Genomic DNA, 25,877 nt, shown 5'->3' with positions numbered 1-25,877 from the left:
TCAGATTGCAATGACAACACATGCCACTCTCTCCTCTGCTATAGGCAATCCTGTTCAAGCTGATTTGGAGAAGAATGTTGTTCAGACCCAGGACAAAGAGGTTCAAACTGCAGACAATCTCCAGCTTACTGCTGTCTTCTCTCAGGAAGGAAGAGCTGCCAGGGAGAAACACTTTTGTCCTGCTTTACCAAACTGCCAGTCTGTCTGTTCCAGTATCTTGGACTGACTTTTTCATAGCTAAATTGCTGTCATCTGAGGATTTTGTGTGGGTAAAAAATATTCTCCAATCGAAGCTTTGGCAGTTAATCCAGGAAGGCAATTCAAATGGACTGTCTTTTCAGTTTTTCTGGTCCCTCAAGGCTGCCCATCAGAAGCCCCATCAGTGTGCTCTCTGTTTTTGGCTGGACAGAATGCTACCAAGGGTTATTCCACCCCACAGGCACTTAGATCCTCTCATGTTGTGCAAGTGGAGCATTTTAGTACTTCTGTGGTGCACATCAGGAAAAGGCAACAGAAAACTCCCCTAGTGGTCTCAGAAGTTAGGAGTGCTAGACTCAAGCAACTGGCCAGGGGCTACAAGGGTAAGACATGCCTTGACAAAGATTGTCTTGCATGTGCTGCAGATGCTCCTCCACTTAACAAGAAGGTGGTCAAGAGCCTCTATGATAAATTTGGGATGGTGGAGAGCAAGCCTCCAGTGCAGAAGAAGCAGAAAACATCCAAGAAGGTTCCTAATGATGCCAAGACCAAGAAGAACCCCAAGAAGAAGGCAGTGAAGGAAAGAGGAACTGCAGCTCTAGTCAGCTTCCTTTGTTATCCTATGGCTTATTACTTAGCCTTCCAGTTATGTTCAGTTAAAGGTCTATGTGACTATGATGATTATCTGCAGTTTGTATATGTTGTTGCCTTGGCCTGGTCCCTCTCAGGTCATTGCTATGTACCCTTGTGCACCCCACTCCCTCTATTTGTTCACAATGACCAAGCAAGCTTGGAAAGTACTTAACTGGGACATAAGAGGCGTCAATTCTCCAGATAAATGGCTGCATATCCAGAATAAGATTGATGAGAGTGGTTGTTCTATGGTCTGTTTTCAGGAAATCAACAAAGAAATTATAGACATTTCCTTCATCAGAAAATTCTGCCTAGCCAGATTTGATTGTTTTGCTTATTTACCATCAGGAGGATTACTAATTGTCTGGGCCTCATCTCAATTTTCTGGAGAAGTGCTCAACGAATATGCCCTCTCAGCAATGTTTTCGAGTCGATGAGTCGACGAGTCGCTCAGGGGGGCGACTCTAGACTCATGGTCGATGAGTCGACATGGCGACGAGTCGACGTGAGTTAAGCAGCAGCCAGGGGAGGAGCACAAGTGCTCAACAGCAGCAGCAGCAGCAGCAAGGGGAGGAGCACACCAGCAGCCACATCAACCAGGGGAGGAGGGGAGGAGCACGAGTGCTCAACAGCAGCAGCAGCAACAAGGGGAGGAGCACACCAGCAGCCACATCAACCAGGGGAGGAGGGGAGGAGGGGAGGAGCACAACAGCAGGAGCAGCAACCAGGGGAGGGGAGGGGAGGAGAACAACAGTAGCAGGGGAGGAGGGGAGGAGCACACCATAGGAGGGGAGGAGGGGAACGACAGCAGGGGGTGTGGCGGCTGGAGAGGGTTGGATCGGGGGGAGGGGGAGGGGTGGGGGATGATCGATCTAGGTTTCCAGGGGAGATGGGCCGGCCCATACTGTAAACAAAACATATAACAGTTGGGCTCAATTTAAGTGAGTCGCTCGACCCAGAAAGAGCGACTAGTCGTGACTAGTCGCTCGAGTCGCTTGACTCATACCAGGAGTCGAGTCGAGAGTGTGAGTCGAACCTGGAGCAGCGACTCATCGACTAGTCGTCGACTAGTCAAACGACTCGAAAACAAAGCCTCTTAGTTGGCTTTCAATCGACCAGATGTGGCTCATGTTGGACCCTAACTAACATATATGCTCCTTGTCAAGATGATAAGAAGCTTGAATTTCTCGCATGGCTTGATGGCATTCAAATTCCTGAAGAGGCAGATTGGTTATTAGTAGGGGATTTCAATCTCATCAGAAGTTTTGATGCTAGGAAAAAACCAGGGGGTAGTATCAATGAGATGCTTATGTTCAATGCAGTCATCAGTAAACTTGGCCTAGTGGACATACCTTTAACTAGTACCTTTAAAGGGTAGGAAATATACCTGGAGTAACATGCAGACTGCTCCTCTTCTTGAAAGATTGGATTGGTTCTTCACCTCACCAGCCTGGACCCTTTCCTACCCTAATACTCTGGCACTACCTCTGGCCATGACCACCTCTGATCATGTACCCTGTGTCATCAACATACAAACCTCTATGCCCAAGAGTAATCTCTTCAGATTTGAGAATAGATGGCTGGAACATGACCAATTCCTGCCCCTGGTAGAGTCAGTTTGGACACGAAGTACACTTTGCAGATGCAGCCAAAAGACTCAATGCAAAGATGAAAATTCTCAGGAAAAATCTCAAGGTTTGGGCCAAACTTTATCCAATCTCAAGCAAGATATTTCAGATATCAATGCCCTAGTAGCAATGTTGGATGCCCTTGAAAATTACAGAGTGCTTATTGATACAGAAACGGTTCTTAGAATGGACCTTAAAGCACAGCTCCTCAGTTTATTGAAACAACAAAAGGTTCATTGGCAGAAGAGGGGTAAAATCAAATGGGTTATTCTTGGGAATGAAAACTCACAATTTTTTCATGCCTTGGCTACCATTCAGTATAGGTCTAATTGTATTGCTTCTCTCACCAATGCTGCTGGAGACACGGTAACTGATCATGAGGCCAAAGCACAACGCTTACATGGTGCATTTTCGCGCGTGCGTCCGCGGTGTCCTCCTGCGGCAACCGTCGACCCAGTACCAGTCGACTCCAGCAGCTTTCCCCCTCCCTGCGACCCGCCGAAGCAAGCGCACCGGTCGGTCGAGGCTTCAGCGGTGGGTGAAGCATGCGGTGGCCTGCCAATGGGCCACCCCTCAAGTCGCGGCGATCGAGCCCGACGAATCTCTACGGCCTGTTCGATCTGTCGACTGGCTCCGTAGAGACCGTATCCGAGTGCGGCAGCAATGACTCGGCGGCGGAAGTCCTGATGGTCAATGGACCACGCAGTCCTCCTGGCTTCAATCGTGAAGACGGAGGTGACGGGAACGGCGATCCGTCGCGCGTTCACGAGGAGTACCGCCCCGAACCTCTCTCCTCACAGCAGAGGGAAGAACTTCGTCGCCGGAACATGGATGCCCTGCACACTCCTATAGTTGGAGAAACCCCCGAGGCCCAGGCCTTGGAGCAGGCGTGCTTGGCCAATCTGGCTGAGCGCAATCGACCGGAGAACCTCCAGCGCGCACTCGACGATCGCGCTCGACAACGTGCTTCTGAGTCCAGTCGGCGCCAACTTTTTCCACCTCCAACTCAGGTATACCGAACCCCGATCCAGAATCTAGCTGTTGCTGCCCGGATAGCGGAGTCGATCCAACCCTCCCAGTCAGAAGCTGGTCGAGGTCTGGTGCAGATCCGAGCCTTGCTCCGGGCGGCGGGAGAGCAGAATACAGTTGTATCTCAGTCGCGGGATAGGATCCACAGCAGATCCGTGATGGCAGATACAGTTCAGTCGGCCCATAGCCCAAGATCGCCTCCGAGGCGTGAGGGACGTGGGGATCGACGAGATCAGTACAGAAACCGAGAGCAGTATGATCGCCGAGTCGATCGTGATGATCGACGTCGAATGCCCACGCCTCCCCCGAGGAGCGGGTCGTACGTGCCTCGGCAGCATGAAGACAGACGCCCTCACAGTGTTGGGCGAGGTATTCCAATCGACCCCAGGGAGCCAGGCTTTAATGCGAGATCTATTCTCGTGCAGGACTTGGTCGACAGAAACAGAGCTCACCGAGAGGGCCATGATGGAGGTCCACAAACCAGCAACAGGGTGCATGTCTCTGGTCCAGAGTGCTTCAGCAGAGCTATCAGAGCTGCGGTGATTCCCCCCAACTTCAGGTTGGCGTCTGGAGTTAGTAAGTTCACCGGAGAGTCCAAGCCTGACACTTGGCTTGAAGACTACCGAGTGGTTGTCCAGATTGGCGGCGCAATGATGAAGTGGCCATGAAACACCTTCCTCTGATGTTGGAAGGCTCAACTAGAGCATGGCTGAATCAGTTAGCGCCTGGCAGCATCTATACTTGGGAAGATCTCGCCCAAGTGTTTGTCAGAACATTCAAGGGCACTTGCAAACGACCGGCGGGTTTGACAGAGTTACAGTGTTGTGTCCAGAAGCCGAATGAAACTTTAAGGGATTATATCCAGAGATGGATCACCCTACACCACACGGTAGAAGATGTGTCAGATCATCAGGCAATTTGTGCCTTTAAGGAAGGCGTCAGGTATAGAGAGTTGAATATGAAATTCGGACGGACAGGAAATATGACTCTGGCTCGGATGATGGAAATTGCCACCAAGTATGCCAATGGTGAAGAAGAAGAGTGACTCCGGAGCGGCAAGCACAAAGTAGTCGCCCACGAAGCCGGAGGAGAAAACTCCAGTCGAAAATAGAAGCACAAGGCCGAGCCAGCTGCTCTGGGTAAAGCCTTGGCTGTGGTTCAAGGAAAGTTCAAGAGGAAGCCCAAAGGGCCGTGGAACTCCAAGAAAATAAAAGTTCAAGATGGAAATGACGTGTTGGATCTGCCGTGCCATATCCACACCAAAAAAGATGAAGAAGGTAATTTCATTTACCCGAAACACACCACTCGGCAGTGTCGGCTCCTAATCCAGCAGTTCCGAGAGAAACAGCCCAAGGAAAAAGAGAAGGAGGCAGACAAGGCTGAGGATGAGGAAGAGGATGACGATGGTTATCCCCACGTGAATTCCACTCTGATGATTTTTACTGACGTTGAGAGCAAAAATCGATTGAAAGTCATCAACAGGGAAGTGAACATGGTCGCTCCGGCGACACCCAGTTACTTGAAGTGGCCGCAGACTGCCATTACATTCGACCAGTCTGATCATCCAGCGCACATCGCCACCCCTGGGAGGCAAGCACTTGTGGTCGACCCGGTGGTCGAAGGCACTCGACTGACAAAGGTCCTGATGAACGGTGGCAGTGGCCTGAACATACTGTATGCAGAAACATTGAAAGGAATGGGCATTCCGATGTCCAGACTCAGCGAAAGCCATATGAGTTTCCATGGTGTCATTCCAGGCAAGAAGGTTGCATCCCTCGGTCAGATTGCACTCGACGTGGTTTTCGGTGATTCCAAAAATTACCGTAAAGAAAAGTTGACGTTTGAAGTTGTGGATTTTCAGAGTGCTTATCATGCAATTCTGGGCAGGCCAGCTTATGCACGATTTATGGCTCGACCATGTTACGTGTACCTCAAAATGAAGATGCCTGGTCCCAGAGGAGTGATCACTATCTCTGGCAATCGGAAGGTGGAAGAATGCTTCCAGAAGAGCTCAAAGATCGCCGATGCCCAGATGTCTGTGGTAGAATTGCAAGAATACCAGAAAAATGCAGATCCGAGTAACTTGCTGCGAGCCAAGAAGCCAGCCACAGATTCAGCATTCCAGTCGTCTGGTGAAATGAAGCCGATTCACATTCACCCGACAGATCCCAATACTGCTCCGACTCACATTTCGGCTTCACTCGACTCCAAATAGGAAGCGCTCATCCAGTTCCTCCGTGAGAACTGGGACATCTTTGCATGGAAGCCTTCTGACATGCCGGGTGTTCTCAGGGAACTGGCTGAGTATCGTTTGCGAGTCGACCCGAAGGTGAAACCAGTCAAAGAACATCTTCGACGGTCCGCCGTCCAGAAAAGAAAGGCAATCGGGGAAGAGGTGGCTCGGCTTTTGGCAGTTGAGTTTATCCAAGAGATTTACCACTCCGAGTGATTAGCCAATGTTGTCATGGTCCCAAAGAAAGACGACTCACTTCGCATGTGCATCGATTTCAAGCATATCAATCGGGCCTGCCCGAAAAATCACTTTTCTCTCCCTCGCATCGACCAGATAGTCGACTCGACTGCAGGGTGCGAACGTTTGTCCTTTTTGGACGCCTACTCCGGGTACCACCAGATCCGTCTGTATGGACCCGACGAAATAAAGACAGGTTTTATCACCCCGTTTGGGTGCTTCTGTTATGTCACAATGCCACTCGGTTTGAAAAACGTCGGAGCCACATTCATGCGGATGATTCAGAAGTGCCTGCTCACTCAGATCAGTCGGAATATGGAAGCATACATGGATGACATTGTGGTCAAGTCACGTAAAGGTTCCGACCTACTGACTGACCTTGCTGAAACCTTTGCCAACCTCAGAAGGTATTGATATCAAGCTCAATCCATCGAAATGCACGTTTGGAGTTCCAAGCGGAAAGTTACTCGGTTTTTTTGTTTCCGAACGAGGAATCGATGCTAACCCAGAGAAAATAGGCGCTATACTCCGAATGAAGCGCCCTGTGCGTGTGCATGATGTCCAGAAGCTTACTGGTTGCTTGGCCGCCCTAAGTCGATTCATTTCTCGCCTCGGTGAAAAGGCGCTGCCTCTTTACCGACTGATGAAGAAATCAAACAAGTTCGAGTAGACCCCAGAAGCTGATGCAGCGTTTGCAGAGCTAAAAGCCCTGCTTTCCACCCAGCCGGTGCTTGCTGCTCCAATCAGCAAAGAGCCTCTACTGCTTTATATAGCAGCCACTGGACAAGTCGTCAGTACAGTACTTACGGTCGAGCGAGAAGAAGGAAAAGCTTATAAGGTTCAACGCCCAGTTTATTATATTTCTGAAGTCCTGACCCCGTCAAAGCAGAGATATCCTCATTATCAGAAGCTTGTTTATGGGATTTACATGACCACGAAGAAGGTTGCACACTATTTCTCAGATCACTCTGTTACAGTCGTCAGCGAGGCTCCATTGTCAGAGATTCTGCACAACAGAGATGCAACTGGTCAAGTGGCCAAATGGACGATTGAACTCCTTCCCCTGGATATCAAGTTTGAGGCAAAGAAAGCCATCAAGTCCCAAGCAATAGCAGATTCCCTCGCCGAGTGGATCGAACAGCAACTGCCGACTCAAGTTCACTCTGAGCACTGGACCATGTTCTTTGATGGATCCAAGATGCTGAACGGTTCTGGTGCTGGAGTAGTTCTGGTATCCCCCGAGGAGACAGACTCAGATATGTCCTCCAGATTCACTTTGATTCCTCCAACAACGAAGCAGAATATGAAGCACTCTTGTATGGGTTGCGCATGGCCATTTCACTCGGCGTCCGTCGCCTCATGGTCTATGGCGACTCAGATTTGGTAGTTAATCAAGTGATGAAGGAGTGGGACTTCAGAAGCCCAGCCATGACTGGTTACTGCAACGCAGTGAGAAAGCTCGAAAAGAAGTTTGAGGGGTTAGAACTCCACCACATATCCCGACTGAAAAATCAAGCAGCCGACGATTTGACAAAGATAGGTTCCAAGAGAGAAGTCATCCCCAGCAATGTGTTTTTGAAATATATTCACTCGCCGACAGTTCAGAAAGATCCTTTACTGAAGAGCCCCCACAACCTAAGAGCGCCACAGATCCGACTGAAGTCGAGGTCCCAGCGTGGTCGACCTGATCATGGAGGTTATGGCCATTACTCCCGACTGGACGGTGCCCTACATTGCGTACATCCTCAGGAAAGAACTCCCAAAGGATGAAGAAAAGGCTCGACAGATCGTCCGTCGGTCTAAGGCCTTTACTGTGATAAGAGGATAGTTGTTCAGGGAAAGCGTGACTGGAGTCAGTCAGAAATGCATAGCATCAGAAGAAGGTCGAATGATCCTCAATGACATCCACTCGGGGACCTGTGGTCATCATGCGTCCTCCCGGGCCATCGTGGCTAAAGCATACCGAGCTGGATTCTATTGGCCACGAGCAAATGAAATGGCGAAAGATATAGTCGACAGATGTGAAGGCTGCCAGTTTTACTCCGACATGTCTCACAAGCCAGCGTCTGCCCTGAAGACCATCCCCCTCATCTGGCCCTTTGCTGTTTGGGGACTGAATATGGTTGGACCACTGAGAACTGGCAGGAGCGGCTTCACTCATGTGCTCGTTGCAGTCGGACAAGTTTATCAAATGGATCAAAGCTAAACATATCAAGAACCTTGATGCTAGCACCGCTGTCAGTTTTATCAGAGAATTGACGTTCAGATATGGAGTCTCACACAGCATCATCACGGACAACGGGTCGAACTTCAACTCCGATGAATTCAGAGCTTTCTGCACCTCTCAGGGTACTCGAGTCGACTATGCTTCGGTCGCTCACCCGCAGTCGAACAGACAAGCAGAAAGAGCCAATGGCCTAATTCTCAAAGGATTGAAACCCCGACTGATGCGTGATCTCAAACACGCAGTAGGTGCTTGGGTTGATGAACTTCCGTCAGTTCTGTGGGGCGTGAGGACAACTCCTAATCGGTCGACTGGACGAACTCCTTTCTTTTTGGTTTACGGAGCCGAAGCAGTTTTGCCAAGTGACCTGCTCCACAACGCACCCCGAGTCGAGCTCTTCTTCGAAGAGGAAGCAGAGCAGGCCCGGCAAGATTCAGTCGATCTCTTGGAGGAGGAAAGAGAGATGGTCTTGATCCGGTCGACCATTTACCAGCAAGATTTGCATCGATTCCATGCCAGAAATGTGAAGGGTCGAGCCTTTCAAAAGGGAGATCTGGTTCTTCGAGTTGACCAACAGAAACCACACAACCTCGCCCCGACTTGGGAAGGCCCCTTCATCTTCACCAAAGTTCTTCACAATGGAGCATACCATCTTTACAGTATTGAGCATCAGAAAGACGAGCCACGGGCTTGGAACGCGGAGCTGCTCCGCCCCTTTTATACTTAAGCACTCGGTCGAATAAAATGTAATAAGAAACACCTTTTATAATTTGTTTATCAAAGACAAGAGCTTATGGTCCTATCATTAGATTGTTGTGTTCTTATTTACTTCTGAAATCCCCCAGTGGGTGGCTTAGTCGCGAATCCGTTTCGCCTAAATTCGAAAGAAAATCCTACCGAGTGAAGAGCAACCCTCCCACTCGGGGGCTTAGTTGCAGTCCAGCACTCGCCTAAGTTCTCCCACTAGGAGACTTAGCTGCAGTCCAGTACTCGCCTAAGTTTGAAAAAATCCTACCGAGTGGAGAGCAACCCTCCCGCTCGAGGGCTTAGCTGCAGTCCAGCACTCGCCTAAATTCTCTCACTAGGAGGCTTAGCTGCAGTCCAGCACTCGCCTAAGTTTGAAAAAATCCTCCCGAGTGGAGAGCAATCCTCCCACTCGGGGGCTTAGCTGCAGTCCAGCACTCGCCTAAGTTCTCCCACTAGGAGACTTAGCTGCAGTCCAGTACTCGCCTAAGTTTGAAAAAATCTTACCGAGCGGTGAGCAACCCTCCCGCTCGGGGGCTTAGCTGCAGTCCAGCACGCGCCTAAGTTCTTTCACTAGGAGGCTTAGCTGCAGTCCAGCACTCGCCTAAGTTTGAAAAATCCTACCGAGTGGAGAGCAATCCTCCCACTCGGGGGCTTAGCTGCAGTCCAGCACTCGCCTAAGTTCTCTCACTAAGAGGCTAGCTGCAGTCCAGCACTCGCCTAAGTTTGAAAAATCCTACCGAGTGGAAAGCAATTCTCCCACTCAGGGGCTTAGCTGCAGTCCAGCACTCGTCTAAGTTCTCTCACTAGGAGGCTTAGCTGCAGTCCAGTACTCGCCTAAGTTTGAAAAATCGTACCGAGTGGAGAGCAATCCTCCCACTCGGGGGCTTAGCTGCAGTCCAACACTCGCGTAAGTTTGAAAAATCCTACCGAGTGGAGAGCAATCCTCCCACTCGGGGGCTTAGCTGCAGTCCAGCACTCTCCTAAGTTCTCTCACTATCTCATCGAAAGACAGGACATCTTTGCCTCTATCACGTGCATATTTACGTTCACCTGACAATCGCTTTCTTAATCTTTGGAGTTATTTGACACCGCTGGTTGCCGGTCACTACCTACTGCATGGTAAGAATTTGTAAGACTTTAATATTTGCTATATTATGAGCGTTTTACCACCTCGTCGCAATAGTTATAGGAATATTATTTTTGGATTTTGTTTCTTATTTCTACTAATCATGACAGAATTCAAAGTCAATTTATGGGCTTTGTCGATTGTGGGAGACTTGCCACCACATAAGAAAACACAACAACCGTCACAAGAGGAGCAACGACATCAAAATGCGCATAATCAGGTTAATGTTTCCATGCCACCCTTTAATGGTCGTTTTAGGCCTCATTTATATATTGGATGAGAGTATGAAATAAATGATATATTTGTTTCACATAATATTGATGAGTGTGTAAAATTTCAAGTTGCGGTTAGTACTTTAAGTAGCTTTGCCTTAATTTGGTGGAGTGAATATTGTCGGTTAAACCCTGATTTTATACCTAATACTTGGGATGATTCAAAACTTGTTATGAAAGATAGATTCGTTGATGTTTATTATACTCGTGGCATGATTAAAAAATTACAACATTTAAAACAAGGCACTAACACCGTATTAAAATATTATGATGATTTACAAACTACTTTGTTGCGCTCATTTTTAGAAGAAAGTGAAGACAATTTTATGAATAGATTTTGGGGAGGATTAAACTGTGATATTTAAGAGATACTAATTCATGAAGAGTGTTATTCTATGGACCATTTGTCTTGTCTTGCTTGCAAAGCTGAACAGGAAATAAAACGACTTGTTGTCTACTAGGCAGACTATGACAACCGCATCCGTTGTTGTGAGGACTACATCACCTTCGCCATGTGACACATCACCACCAAGAGTGCCTACATCATCTGAGTTGACCATAAAAGGTAAAGACAAAGGTACTGATCTTCCACCTCCACATGAGTATGATGAATGCCTTGTCAATTTCAATGCACAATGTGATGACCTACCCACCACTTTGATTACACCACCTATTTTAGAAGACTACGTTGATTATTTGACTTTGCCATGTGATCAAACAAATGCAATATCAACAATGTCAAGTGCACCCATTGAATTAACTGTTGATGCAAAAGAACCATGTGAATCAGGGAATAAATCAGATTTGAATCAAATACATTTGAAAATAATTGTGCCAATGTTTAATCATTTTGATATGACCCTAATCTTGGTAGAATTATGTGACCAATGACTTATTGCATGTTTGCTTATTTAAATATGTTGTAGCATGTAAATTTGATGCAAGTAAGATATATTCATCAATGTTGGGATGGTTTGATGATGAACATTGTCAATCTTTTGATATGAATAAAAGCTTCACTTATATGTGGAAACTGAGTTGCAATATTTTCATGCCTTCTAATTCTTGTGATAATATTTTGGCTTTATATTTTATGAACTATGAAAGTTACTCATGTATATATATGTTATATGTAGAAAAACCAAAGGAAGTAAAAATGGATGACATGGTCCTTAGTACTTGATAGACCATGACAATTTAATAAAAATTCTGTACACCATGATAGAAACAATCAATATACTCTTGTTCATAAGAATAAACATATTACTTTGCTTCCTATGCCTCCTGATTCCATTTTAAAAGATAATATTCATAGAGCTAGTAAAGCAAAAAAAAAGGTAAAATAAGAGTGAGAATCAGACTGTGGCAAAAGAATTTGAGCATGAAGCCTAATAATAAATTATTTAGTATTGTTTCTGAAATTAAATTGAAAAGTGAATGTTTACTTGCCACCAAATCTGATATTGATGATCTAGATTTCAGCAAATCTGTTTGTTATGCTTTGTGTGCAAAGAGACATTATTTTCATTCGAGGACGTGCCTTCTTCTTTACCTCCTACAGTCACTAACATTTTGCAGGAGTTCGCTGACGTCTTTACAGAAGATGTGTCACCGGGATTACCACTTATTCAAGGGATCGAGTATCAAATTGACTTAATTTCCGGTGTTTCATTGCCATTACCACCTATTCGAGGAATTGATCACCAAATTGACTTAATTCCCGGTGCTTCGCTGCCAAACCGTGTGTCATGTCGTACCAATCCAAAGGAGATTATGCGTCAAGTACAAGAGCTACTCGACAAAGGTTACATACGCGAATCTCTTAGTCCTTGTGTTGTTCCTATTATACTAGTGCCAAAAAAATGGTACATCGTGTATGTGTGTTGATTGTAGAGGCATTAATAATATTACTATTCGTTATCAGCATCATATTCCTAGGCTAGATGATATATGAATTGTGTGGCTCTACAATATTCTCCAAAATTGATATGCGTAGTGGATACCATCAAATTCGCATGAAATTGGGAGCTGAATGAAAAACAGCATTTAAAACTAAGTTTGAATTATATGAGTGATTAGTCATGCCTTTTGGGTTAACTAATGCACCTAGTACTTTCATGAGATTAATGAACGAAGTTTTAAGTGCTTTTATTGGACGATTTGTGGTAGTCTATTTTAATGATATACTGATTTATAGCAGATCTTTGAAACAACATTTGAAACATTTACGTGATGTTTTCATTGCCCTACATGATGCACGTTTATCTGGTAACCTCGGGGAGTGCACCTTTTGCACGACCGAGTATCTTTTCTTGGCTATGTTGTTACTCCACAGGGAATTGAAGTTGATAAAGCCAAGATTGAAGCTATTGAAAGTTGGCCGCAGCCCAAAATAGTGACACAAGTAAAGAGTTTTCTTGGACTCGCTGGTTTTGATAGGCGTTTTGTGAGAGATTTCGGCACCATTGTTGTACCTCTCAATGAGCTTACGAAGAAGAATCTGTCTTTTGTTTGGGATACCGCACAGAAAGAAGTCTTCACAGTATTGAAAGATAAGTTGACACATGCTCCTTTACTCCAACTTACTGATTTTAATAAGACTTTTGAGTTTGAATGTGATGCTAGTGGAATTGGATTAGGAGGTATGTTACTACAAGGTGGTACCACCTGTCACATACTTTTCCAAAAAATTGAGTAGGCCTAATCTGAACTATTCTACTTATAATAAAGAATTATATGCTCTTGTTTAAACTTTAGAAACATGATAATATTATTTATGGTCCAAAAATTTGTTATACATTCTGATCATAAATCTTTGAAACATATAAAAAAGGGTAAAGAAAATATTATTGATGATGCATTGTGTCGTCGTTATAATATGCTTTCACAACTTATGCTTTCACAACTTGACTTCAAAATATTTGGTTTTGAGACTATCAAAGGTTAATATGTACATGATGCTGAATTTAAAAATGTGCTACAAAATTGTAAAGGGAGAATATGAAACAAGTTTGTCCTTAATAATAGATTTGTGTTCCGTGCTAACAAGCTATTCATTTCAGCTAACTCCGTTCGTCTTTTGTTGTTGCAAAAAGCTCATGAAGAAGGATTAATGGGACACTTTGGCGTCAAGAAGACGGAGAACGTACTTGCTACACATTTCTTTTGGCCAAAGATGAGACGGGATGTTGAGAGTTTTGTTGCTCGCTGCACTACATGTCAAAAAGCTAAGTCACGACTCAATCCTTATGGTTTACATATACCTTTGCCTGTATCTAGTATTCCATGAAAGGATATATCTATGAATTTTATACTAGGATTATGTCAAACAAAGAAAGGAAGGATGGCATATTTGTCATCGTGGATAGATTTTCGAAAATGGCACATTTATGCCATGCCATAAAAGCGATGATGCTACTAATGTTGTTGATTTGTTCTTTCGTAAAATTATTCGTTTTCATGGTGTACGAAATACTATTGTTTCATATCGTGATACTAAATTTCTTAACCACTTTTAGAGATGTTTATGGACTAAGTTGAGGACTAAGGCCCTGTTTGGTTCATAAGTCCTAGGACTTTTTTTAGTCCCAACTTATAAGTCTCAAGTCCCTACCTGTTTGGTTCCTGGGACTTAACATGGACTAAAAGACCATATTACAATTATAAGTCCATATAAGTCCCTCCTTGAGAGTCTTATTCCATAAGTCCCAAGTGCTCACTTTAAGTCCCTATAAATCCCTCCTGTTTGGTTTAGATGGGACTTATGGGGACTTTTTTAAGTCCTTAAATCAATAAGTTTCTGAAAACAAACATCCTTTAAACTGCTTTTTAGTACTACTTGTCACCCCCAAACTGATCGACAAACTAAAGTAGTCAATAAAACATTATTTACTAAGCTTAGGGTTGTTTTAAAGAATAAAAAAATATGAGAAGAATGCTTGCCTCATATTGAATTTGTTTATAATCGTTCGCTGTGTTCTAATACTAAGATGTGCCTTTTTGAGATTGTGTATGGTTTTCTATCTCGTGCACTTATTGATTTGTTGCCTCTTCCATATTCGGAGAAGGTTAATTTTAATGCTAAACAACGTGCTGAATTGATCTTAAAAATGTGTAAGTTAACTAAGAAGAACATTGTTACGGCATATCTCTCTCAAGGTAGTTTTGGTGATTGATGACAACATGTTTGCGAACTAATCTTGTGCGTTGAATTATTCACAGATTCTCCCCTGGCACGAGACGCTTTCTTCCCCTCAGAGTGTATTTCAAGACGGTGTAGCTCTTTTGTTTCTTTCTCGGTGGTCGCCGTTGCATAGAGGGCACCGTACTATCAAGAGGGGGTCCGCTGGGGTTTTGCTTGGATGGAATCATCACGTATACATCAGCTTCTCACCCTCCGAGCTTTTCCTGTCCATTGAAGAGATCTCTCCTCTCTTCCTTGTTCTGTCTAGGTTTAAGCGGCAGTACCGCGCACCCAGCGGTAGTACCGCTGAGAAGCCACAAGCGGCAGTACCGCTTCGCAGCGGTAGTACCGCCGTGGCTCCACAGCAGTAGTACCGCTGGGGCCTGGCACCTCCGCCTGGTCCTCAGCTTTCTTGAGAGATCTCTTCTCCCTCTCTCTCGTGCCCCAGCAGTAGTACCGCACTGCCTGCGGTACTACGACCGAAGGGTCACAAGCGGCAGTACCGCTCCATAGCGATACTACCGCCCTTGACCCCTCTGCCGTAGTACCGCTGGGTAGTCTGGCTCCTACCGCCTCAATTTGAGAGGTCTTTTTCTCGTGTCGGGTTTTGCGGCACTAGTCACGGGTGTAGTGGCGGTAGTACCGTTCCAGGAGCGGTAGTACCGCCCTACCACCGCGGTAGTACCGCATTTGGGTCCGTTCCCTACTAAGTCTCCTCAGCGCGGCAGTACCGCTGGTTGGCGCGGCAGTACTGTCGCCTGGCGGTAGTACCGCCCCCTCTCAGCGGTAGTACCGCCCTGTGCGGGGCTGGTTGGTGGGGGGCAACGGGATTGTTGCCCCCACTATAAAAGGGAGTCCCCTTCCTCCTTCTCACCTACCTCTTCCTCCCCCAAAGCTCCATTTATTGCTCAAGCTCCATTAAATACTCCAAACTTCATTTCCGCCCAATCTATCTCTCTAGCCAATCAAATTTGTTGATTTGCTCGGGAGTGGTTGAGAAGGCTCCGATCTACACTTCCACCAAGGGATTTTCGATTCCCCCACTCATCCCTAGCGGATCTTGTTACTCTTGGGTGTTTGAGCACCCTAGACGGTTGAGGTCACCTCGGAGCCATATTCCATTATGGTGAAGCTTCGTGGTTTTGTTGGGAGCCTCCGATTAAGTTGTGGAGATTGCCCCAACCTTGTTTGTAAAGGTTCGGTCGCCGCCTTTAAGGGCACCAATAGTGGAATCACGGCATCTCGTATTGTGTGAGGGCGTGAGGAGAATACGGTGGCCCTAGTGGCTTCTTGAGGAGCATTGTGCCTCCACACCGCTCCAACGGAGACGTACTTCCCCTTAAAAGGAAGGAACTTCGGTAACACATCCTTGTCTTCACCGGATCCACTCTTGGTTATCTCTTACCTTTACTTGTGCAATCTCTTTAGTGTTTCTACCCTTGCTTGCTTGTACGCTTGTTGTTATTGCATCATATAGATTGCTCACCTAGTTGCACATGTAGACAACCTACTTTGATGCAAAGTTTAATTTGGTAAAGAAAAGCTAAAAATTGGTAGTTGCCTATTCCCCCCCCCCCCCCCTCCAGTCAACCATATCGATCCTTTCAAACATTGAGCGTATGAATGCTAAATATAAACTCGCTGGAGATAAGGATAAAAAATATGTTGTGTTTGCACCTGTAAATCTTGTTTGGTTACATTTGTCTAAGAATAGATTTCATGATTTACACAAATCAAAGCTAATGCCATATATTGATGGTTCTTTTAAGGTGTTAAAGAAAATAAATGATAATACATATAAACTTAAGCTGCCTGTAAATTTTGGGATTAGTCTTACTTTTAACATTGCATATTTAAAACCTTATTTGGGTGAGAAAGATGAGCTTCCGTCGAGGACGACTTCATTTTAAGAAGGGAGGATGATGAGGACATCAATATCATTGTTACACCTACAGCCACTGTTGCTATACATACTGGACCAATTACTAAAGCTCACGCACGCCAATTGAATTATCAGATACTTTCATTTTTTGATAATAATTCTAATGTTCATGAGAATAAGATGCTGCCTAGGTACATTTATGTTGATTACTAATAAAGGACCTAGCATGGGAGAAGAGGGATGAACACAAAAACAAGATCAAGTATGGAGATAAGGCGTGCACGAAGGGAACCAGAACGGCATTTCTAATGCATATTTTAACACTTTGAAGCCTCCGTGATGACATACAAAGACAGGGATGAAATATACAAGATGTTCCTTCATAAATTTCGTCCATAGCTTATTTTAGGTGTTGCGCCACCTTGTTTTTGGGTCAGACCCATGTAATTTCGAAATACAACCTCTTAGGTTGTTTCTAGAGTCCGTACGTGTGGGAAAACAGAAATAGGGTTAGTTTCGGATCCCTCCTCCAAGGAGTCACGAAATTCCGCCCTATTCCTCCGTATATACAGCCCTTAGGGCGTTGTTTAGACTTTTGGAATTTGTTTAGTTAAAAGTTAGCCATTGCAACTTCGTGTATTTCGTTTGTGTCCAACGACCAGACCAAGACCGCTTCCAGATCCCCACTTTTATCAATACTTCACATATATTCGCAACATTCAAATTGCATTATCATATTCTTACTTGTTCTTCGACTGCATGTAAGAATAGATCTTCGCGGTCAGGTTGATCATGCTTCCGGCATCGTCAATAACCTCAGGAGATTGGTTTAGCGATTGCTAAGCCGCAACGTCGTGCATGTTTGTAGTCGGATCGTCAAAATCATCTCCATCAAATCGATAGTTATCATCTCATCAAAAGATCAGGACACCCTGGCCTCTATCAGATTTGGAGAAGAATATCTCTCAAGACCTCCATATCTCCTAGAGATTGGAGAAGAACTACCCTTGTTACTTGTTATTTTCACTGGTTCTTGAATCAAAGATGCACCTTAGCCTGAGGTTTGAGGAGTACTTGGTGTGGACCTTGTCCAATAGCGTTATTCTCTTGTGTTTCCTTTGGATTTGTGCCTTGTTCTTATGCTACTTTTTAAATCCACCTCCAATTCGTGAAGAACGGGCCACCCTTGCGGTCTTGCCCCGTATCAGGAGAGATTGTGCAAGCCCTGGCAGTGGTAGGAGGGCTTGGGAGAATGTCTAGCCATTCCTGCCGTGATTGTCAGGGCAAAGTCTGCATCAAGCCCAAGTTCATGTGGCTGCCAAGCCAAGGTGGCTATAAGCTCAGATCCGTTTCCACCATCGCCAGTCTGATTTGACTGAGCCCAAGCCTATCATTCCCTTTCACAAAAGTAATTTTTATTTGAGCTCTCCTACAATCCTACATGTCATCCCACATCCAGTGACAAACTACATCTACAACTTGTGTGTATGCGTATGCGCGTGTGCATGTGAGGGAGGGGGGTGGTCAAGGTAGATGCATAACCATGCGACACAATTAAGTCTATTATCCGTCCAAGCCTTTCAAAATGTACCTTCCAAGTGCTGTCCACCTCAGGAAATATGTCCGCTTCAGCCTGTCCATTTCCTAAAGGGAAAGAAATTGAAACGTTAATCAATGCAAGATAGCTGATAATATGGACAAAATATTATATAAACAAGGTGAAACTTACACAACAATTCCAAACAATACCTGATATCAAGTCCAGTGCTAACAGATCATAATCTGAGACCACACCAACCTGTTGTATGAAATAAATTGCAGCACGAGTGAATACTGTGCTTAAAAAATGTCGTATATTAACACTGCGTACAAGAACATCATGATATTAAAGCTCTATGAAAATCTACAGATTAATACCAGGGACAACATAGGTTAAGTCAATGGGATACTGGGATATACATGCTTTCAGAGTTCATGTTCATTCGACAGAACAGGAACTAAACATCCAATGGAAAAGACATTTTCCAGGTAAATGTCTCCTACTAAATATCAATATTTAGAACTATCCAGAAGAAATTGCTCGAGATGGCTCCGCTCCGCGCTCCCTAGCTCTCCCCTGCCCAGCTAGCCTCCAGCACCACCGCCGGTGACCCCTCGCCGGCTGCTCCCCCAACGCACCCCCTGCCGGCTGCTCCTACTAAATATCAATATTTAGAACTATGCAGAACAAATTGCTCGAGATGGCTCCGCTCCGCGCTCCCTAGCTCTCCCCTGCCCAGCTAGCCTCCAGCACCACCGCCGGTGACCCCTCGCCGGCTGCTCCCCCAACGCACCCCCTGCCGGCTGCTCCTACTAAATATCAATATTTAGAACTATGCAGAACAAATTGCTCGAGATGGCTCCGCTCCGCGCTCCCTAGCTCTCCCCTGCCCAGCTAGCCTCCAGCACCACCGCCGGTGACCCCTCGCCGGCTGCTCCCCCAACCCACCCACCCACCCACCCTCCTCCCTCCTACTTCCCCCGCCCCTGCCCCTGCCATGGCGGACTCCGGTGCTGACCCTGTCGACCGCCGCACGACCCTCTCCGGCGAGCGCGTGTCCTCTGGTGACCGCTGGCTCAGCTCGGAGAGCGAGTCCCCGGCGCGCTCGTACAGCGACGTCGCCCGCACTCCGCCCCCCCCCCCCCCCCCCCCCCCCCCCCCCCCCCCCGCCCCGCAGAGGCAAGCTCCCCCGCCCGCCAACGGTTCCATGAGGGCGCGTCCCAGGCTGCCGGCCATAAACCGCCTTGGCCCCCGCTCGGAGGTGCACCGTGTCTCAGGCGGAGACGTGGTCGACGAGGATGGATACCAACTGCCCCGGCGCTGGAACCGCCGTCGTCGCCAGCGATAGATGGCCACCCCCCAGCCCTCCGGCGCCTCGCCGACGGAGTCCCTCGCCTGAGGAAGTTGCTGGGCTCTGCTTCCGTTGCCTGGACCACCGCCACCGCGTGCGCGACTGCACCAACGACATCCGGTGCCGCACATGCCTGCAGTCTGGCCATGACTCCCGTTCCTGCGACCCGAGCCGCCGGGACAGTGCGCCACATCGTCAACAGCACAGCAACCCGGCTGCTCCGGCGCACGCGCGGTCGTCGTCCGCGCTCGTTACGTTGCCGCCGCCAGCAACCCCCGCCACGGCGCTACCGACGGCTATCCTGCACCAGCCCGAGCCCGTGCGGGTCATCATGGCGCGCACCGTCGAGATGGAGGGCGCGGAGACAGTCATGTCCCGCGCGATGGTCGCATCCATCACTGGCAATCGCCCGTCTGTCTCCACCGACGAGGTTGTTGCGCTGCTCTGGGACTCATTCGACCTCGTCGACGGCGACTTCACCGTCCACCGCCACCATCCGGAGGACTTTCTGATCCTCTCCAACTCGCTGGCCCTCAAGGAGCGCCTCGCCGGCGACCACTTCATCCGCTCGCCGCGCTTTTCCCTCTCGATGCGGCCATGGTGCAAGCTCGCACATGCCGGCTGCGGCGAGTTCGAATTCCACGTCGAACTCGAGTTGCGTGGTGTCCCTGCCCAAGCTTGGCACCTCTCCACCGCCGAGCACATCCTCGGGCAAAGCTGTTGGATCGAGCACCTTCATCCCCATACCCGCTCCCGTGCCGACCTCGCCACCTTCCGGCTATCTGGGCGCACGCACGACCCCGACAAGATCCACCGCGCTGCCATTCTGGAGGTGGTCGAGCATGTGCCGGCGGCCTTAGACTCCGACGCACCAACCATACGCACCCTGACCTACCCCATCGCCATCGCGCTGGCCCGCTCCGTCAAGATCAGGGCGCCGGCGACACCCAGACCACGAGCGCGACGCCGGCGGGACCCGTGATCCCGCTCCCGACCGTGGCCCGGGACGCACGCGCCGCCGCGGACGCAAGCGCAGATGCTCGAACGCGCCCGCTCAAGGCCAGGCCGACGGCATGGCCATGGACGACCTGGGCTGGCGCGTTGCCAAACAGGCATGGGCGGATGGTCTATCCTCGTCGCCGGCGTGGCCTTCCAGCTCCGGCGCGGCACCGCTCGCGAACCCGCCGCGTACGGGCATGCTGCCCTGGCCAGGCCAGCGCGGGGGCCACCGCCCACATCACCATGCCAGAAGAGGAAAAGGCAGCGGACAGCAAAAGCAGCAAACAACCAAGGGCCAGCCTGGCAACACTGACGCGGCCGCCGCAGACGCCCTGCTCAGCCCGGTCGGGACGCGTGTCGATCCTCAACCGGCCGCGAATTCGAATCCGGTGGCCTGCAACGATCCCCATGATGATCACGTGGGCCAAAGCTCGGGTCCCCCTGACGCTTTGGCTTGTCGGGAACTGGCCCCTGTCAGCAACGCGCATGTCGCCTCGCAGGAGGGATCTGCAGCGCCAGAGACCTGGTCGTGACAAAGCGAAGATACCGCCCCACCCGATCTAGAAGTGGGGCTGGATTCCGCTGACCAGTCCGCCTCCACCAACCCCACACGCGCGGCCTCGGGCGGGGAAACGCAGCTCCGCGGCGCCAACCCTCCCGCCCATGCAGACGGGCTATCTCCACCTGCTGCCGCTAGGCCGGCCCACGGCCCAGCGGGGACGGTAGTGCTCCTACAGCGGCCCGCGACTACACCACCTCCATTGCGGCCCTCTGAAGACCCGCTGTCCCCAAACGCTGGCGCCGTGGCTAACCAAGGCCCAAGTGGCCGCACGCCGAGCCGTTTCGCATCGCCACCAATTACGCTGCGGCGATCCCGGGGCCGCACCACGCCCGCGTCCTGGACCCTTGGGGAGTTCCTGGCCACCGCCACGAAGCACCTTAAACTTCGCCCCTCGTCGGGGACGGTCTGCAGCTACGACCTGCCAACCGAGCGCTCCTCCAACAGCGGAGCGACGCGCCCACGTGCAAATCCTGCGCACCCTCAGGATCATTGGAATAGACCAGAAGATTACTGCCGTAGAGATGAAGGCCTATGACGGCATGTTCGCGGCACCGCTGCCCCTGACGGTCCTCAAAGCCATCGCTAAACTGGTTGACCGTGAGATCCCAGTCTGCATGGCATCGACTGCGCTCGGGAGGCACGCGCCTTCGTTGCTTGCGAGGGCTAGTCCGGTCTAGGCGCGTCTACCCGTCGATCCCGCTCTCATGGATCACGGCCTTAAGATCGCTATCTGGAACGTGTGCGGCATGAACGCGCAGGCTCGCCAACACGCTATCTGTTCGCTGCTGGACACGACCGGGGCCTCCATTGTATGCATTCAAGAAACGAAAATGGAGTTGATCTACTCGGCTATTGTCCTGGATACGCTTGGTTCCGAATTCGATGACTACACATACCTCCCAGCCGATGGCACGTGGGGCAACATCTTGCTGGCGTGGAAGAGCAGGGCCGTGACCATCATGGACCCAATGTTCACCACCAACGCGATCACCGCTAAGGTGGCCACGGCCACAGGCACACCATGGTGGCTTACGGTGGTATACGGCCCCCAAGAAGATGCCGACAAGGTTGCATTCCTGCAGGAGCATCGCGACATCCGAGCCGCCTGCCCAGACCCGTGGATGGTTTGCGGCGACTTCAATCTCATCCTCCGCGACGACGACAAAAACACGGTCACCGTCAACCGGAGCATGATGGGCAAATTTCACCGTCTCACAAATGACCTCGCACTCAAGGAGATCTACCTCAACGGGCGGCGCTACACATGGTCCAACGAGCAAACACCGCCAACACTTGTGCAGCTCGACCGTGTTCTTTGCACCGCTGATTGGGAGGACGCGCACAGCGGATGCCACCTTCGATGCCTTGCGGCTATGGTGTCGGACCACGCCCCGTTGCTGCTGGACTGCTCGCCCACGCCCACCTCACACCGGCGGTTCCATTTTGAGGAATACTGGCTACGCTTGGACGAATTCCATGATGTGGTGACCGCGGCCTGGGGTGCTACGCATCACGTCGATCCCTTCCACCGGCTCATGCTCCGGCTACAGGCAATGGCGGCTAGCCTCACTAGCTGGAGCTCCAGGTCTACGGGCAACATCAAGGCCAAGCTGGCGATATCACGGAGCTCATCTCGCGCTTCGACCAAGCCCAGGAATCGCGCAACCTCTCGCCACCGGAGGCCTGGCTCCGCAAGCAGCTCAAGATATCCTACCTTGGGCTCGCATCCATGGAGCGCACGATCGCCCGCCAACGCTCCCGCATCGCCAACCTCAAGGACGGCGACGCCAGCACCAGTTTTTTCCACCGGCAGTGCTCGTTCCGTCGGCAGAAGAACCACATCTACAGCCTGGCCGTGGACGACAGGGTGCTCACGGACCACACTGACATGGCCAAGGCGGCCTTCACCCATTTCGAGGCCTTGCTTGGCACGGCGACCGCCCGGGAACACTCCCTAGACCTGTCACAACTCATCGAGCCGACCGACCTCGCCGACCTTGATGCGCCGTTCAGCGCCAAGGAGATTTGGGAGGCTGTCAAGCGCCTCCCCGCACGCAAGGCGCCAGGCCCAGACGGGTTCACAGCAGAATTCCTACGCGCATGCTGGACAACCATCAGGCAGGATTTCCTTGACGTGTTCCAGCAACTATATGACTTGCGAGGAAGAGGGTTCTACAAGCTGAACCAAGCATTGCTGACGCTGCTGCCAAAGAAAGTCGACGCCCAGGGGCTGCTCGACTACCGTTCGATCTGCCTGATACACCTTGTGGCCAAAATCTTCGCCAAGGTGCTCTCGATCCGCCTCGGTGCCAAGCTGGACAACCTGGTTAGCCACAACCAAAATGCTTCCATCTCGGGAAGGAGCTTGCACGACAACTATGTCCTTGTCAAGCAGTCACTCAAGCTGCTGCACCAACTGGGAGCTCCAAGAGTCATGCTCAAGCTCGACCTCACGCGCGCCTTTGATTCCCTGTCATGGCCATTCCTCTTTGAGGTTTTACGCCAATACGGATTCGGGAACAGATTCTTGGAGTGGACGGCCATCCTCCTGTCTTCTGCGAGCACGTGCATCCTCCTGAACGGCGAGCCCGGCCCCCCCATATGGCACCGGCAAGGGCTCCGGCAGGGCGACTCCATATCCCCGCAGCTCTTCGTGCTCGCCGTCGACACCCTGGGACGGCTCCTACAACGCGCACACAGCCTGGACATCCTGCAGCCACTACACCCACGACGCCACATCCCGGCGATCTCCCTCTACGCCGACGGCGTCATGGTCTTCTGCCACGCCACGATGGACGACACTACTGCGATCAGGGAGATCCTCGCCTTGTTCGGCAGGGCCTCCGGCCTGAAGGTGAACTTCACCAAGAGCTCCGCCACCATCTTGCACGGCGACCAAGCAGCCACGGAGATGATCGCGCACCTCGACTGCCCGGTGGCGACTCTCCCCATCACCTACCTCGGCATCCCCCTGTCCACGCGCCGCCCATCTGCCGCCCAGCTACAACCCATGGTAGATGCGGTCGCCGCGCGCCTACCGACCTGGAAGGCTTGGCTGATGACTAAAACCGGGCGCCTCGCGCTGGTCAAGTCGGTCTTGTGTGCCATCCCAGTGCACCAACTGCTTGCATTCGCGCCCCCCAAAAAAAACCCCAAGCAGATCGAGAAGATTTAGCGTGGTTTCCTTTGGGCTGGACGTGCCACTGCCAATGGCGGACACTGCCACGTGAACTGGAACAAAGTTTGCCGCCCCATCGAGCTTGGGGGCCTGGGCGTGCGAGACCTCGAGCGTGCCGGTCTCGCCATGCGACTACGCTGGTTATGGTTCTCCAGAACGGACCCGGAGCGAGCATGGCAAGGGCTAGACCTTCAATTCTCGCCCACGGAACGAGCCCTGTTCTGGGCATCCACGTTCACGGTCATTGGGAATGGGCAGACCGCCCTGCTCTGGGAGGACCGATGGATTGGTGGCCAATCCGTGCGCGAGCTCATGCCTAACCTCTACGGCTGCATCCCCAAGCGAGGACGGACGACGAGAACCGTGGCGGACGGACTCAATGGCAACTCCTAGGCACGCGACATCCAAGGCAACCCCGGCCTCCATGAGATTGGTCAGTATCTACAGCTCTGGCAGATCATGCAGCGCACCGAGCTCTCCACCACACCGGACAGGTTGATCTGGAGATGGACGGCGAGCGGCACCTATTCCGCGCAGTCCTGTTACACGGCCACCTTCCATGGATCAACGGGCTGCCATTCCTGGAAGCTAATCTGGAAGTGCTGGGCGCCGCCGCGAGTCAAGTTCTTCCACTGGTTAGCCAACCAGGACCGCTGCTGGACGGCAGAGAGGTTGGCTCGCCACGGTCTCCAACATCATCCCCGCTGCCTCCTATGTGACCAGCAGCCGGAGACGATGCGACATCTGCTGCTGGAATGCCCCCTAGCCCGACAGGCATGGCACGAGACCCTGGCCTAGCTACGCATACCGGCCCCTATCCAACACAGGAACTGTCGCTTACGGACTGGTGGAACCATGCCAAGGAAGACACGCCGCTGACCCTTCGCAAGGCCCTGAAATCTGTCGCGCTGCTCGTGCCTTGGATGGTCTGGAAGCACAGGAACAGATGCGTCTTCGACAATGCAACGCCATCCCTTAACGCGCTCCTAGATGGCATTCAGGACGAGGCCCGCTCATGGGCGGCAGCCGGGGCACCTGGCCTCCGACTTGTGCTGCCCCAAACCTGGGACGTACATTAATTCACCTGATGTAACCCGCACATCCTAGGATGTCTGTAACTGAACCCCCCCCCCCCCCCCTTTTCAATAAAAAGAAACGCAAGGCTTTTGCGTTTTCTCGAAGAAAAAAAAACTTCCTTAAGCCTTAACATACATTCAGAGTCAGAACTGAACATGAAGATATCAACCCTGTAGTTATATTACAGGTTACTGGTAGTAATTAGCAAGAACATGAAATGTGCCAACAGAAGAGGAGCTAACAGAGAAGAAAAATTAATTTCTATATGCTTGCTTCTATAATATTATTTCTAGGCACATCCATGTAGCCTAGAGTTAAGGCACAAGCTTGTTGAGGAGGTTGCCCCTCTCTTTCAAAAGAAGATAAGTGGTTCCTCGGCCCATTGTCAAATTTTTTTATATGAATAATAGCACTTTATTTTGGGAGGATAGCAATCTGGTAGACTTCAAAATAAAACCATCAGGTGCAAACGAGAAGGAATAGGCCACACCATATATGCTATATTGATGAGGATATATAATATATGCACGTCAAGACATGTAGATAACAAGGAAATTAAGTCCCATCCAGAACACATACATGTTGACTCCAAAACACATACATTCGGAACCCCGGTTGCATATCATCAACTGTCTGTTTGCTACAGTAAACTAATAGCACCACCTACCAAATTCCAGTGATCATCGGTAACAGGAAAGCCAGTTATTCGATGCTCCACCAGCCTCTCAAGAGCTGCTCAATTAGAAAAGGCTGCCATTAGGAAATGGGTGATATTCTA

The 25,877-nt window shown here is 49.8% G+C and overlaps 1 protein-coding gene across 3 annotated transcripts in view; it reads right to left on the bottom strand.

Moving 5' to 3' along the window:
* LOC125519719 (CBS domain-containing protein CBSX2, chloroplastic-like) overlaps positions 1–25,877 on the bottom strand; it is a 43,320-nt gene that overhangs the window by 8,377 nt on the left and 9,066 nt on the right. For all 3 annotated transcript variants that reach the window (XR_007288290.1, XM_048684461.1, XM_048684460.1), the window contains exons 3-5: positions 25,767–25,831; positions 18,142–18,190; positions 17,984–18,036 (exon numbers count right to left, since the gene is read on the bottom strand). Coding sequence is in view for 2 of the 3 variants with exons in the window: in XM_048684461.1 (XP_048540418.1) it covers positions 17,984–18,036; positions 18,142–18,190; positions 25,767–25,831 (167 nt within the window). In the remaining variant the exon portion in view is untranslated. The remainder of the gene's footprint in view (positions 1–17,983; positions 18,037–18,141; positions 18,191–25,766; positions 25,832–25,877) is intronic.

Source organism: Triticum urartu, chromosome 7 (assembly GCF_003073215.2).
Source record: "Triticum urartu cultivar G1812 chromosome 7, Tu2.1, whole genome shotgun sequence".
Taxonomy (NCBI): Eukaryota; Viridiplantae; Streptophyta; class Magnoliopsida; order Poales; family Poaceae; genus Triticum; species Triticum urartu.
The sequence above is the reverse complement of the archived record's forward strand: the minus strand, read 5'-3'. Positions and strand labels throughout refer to the sequence as shown.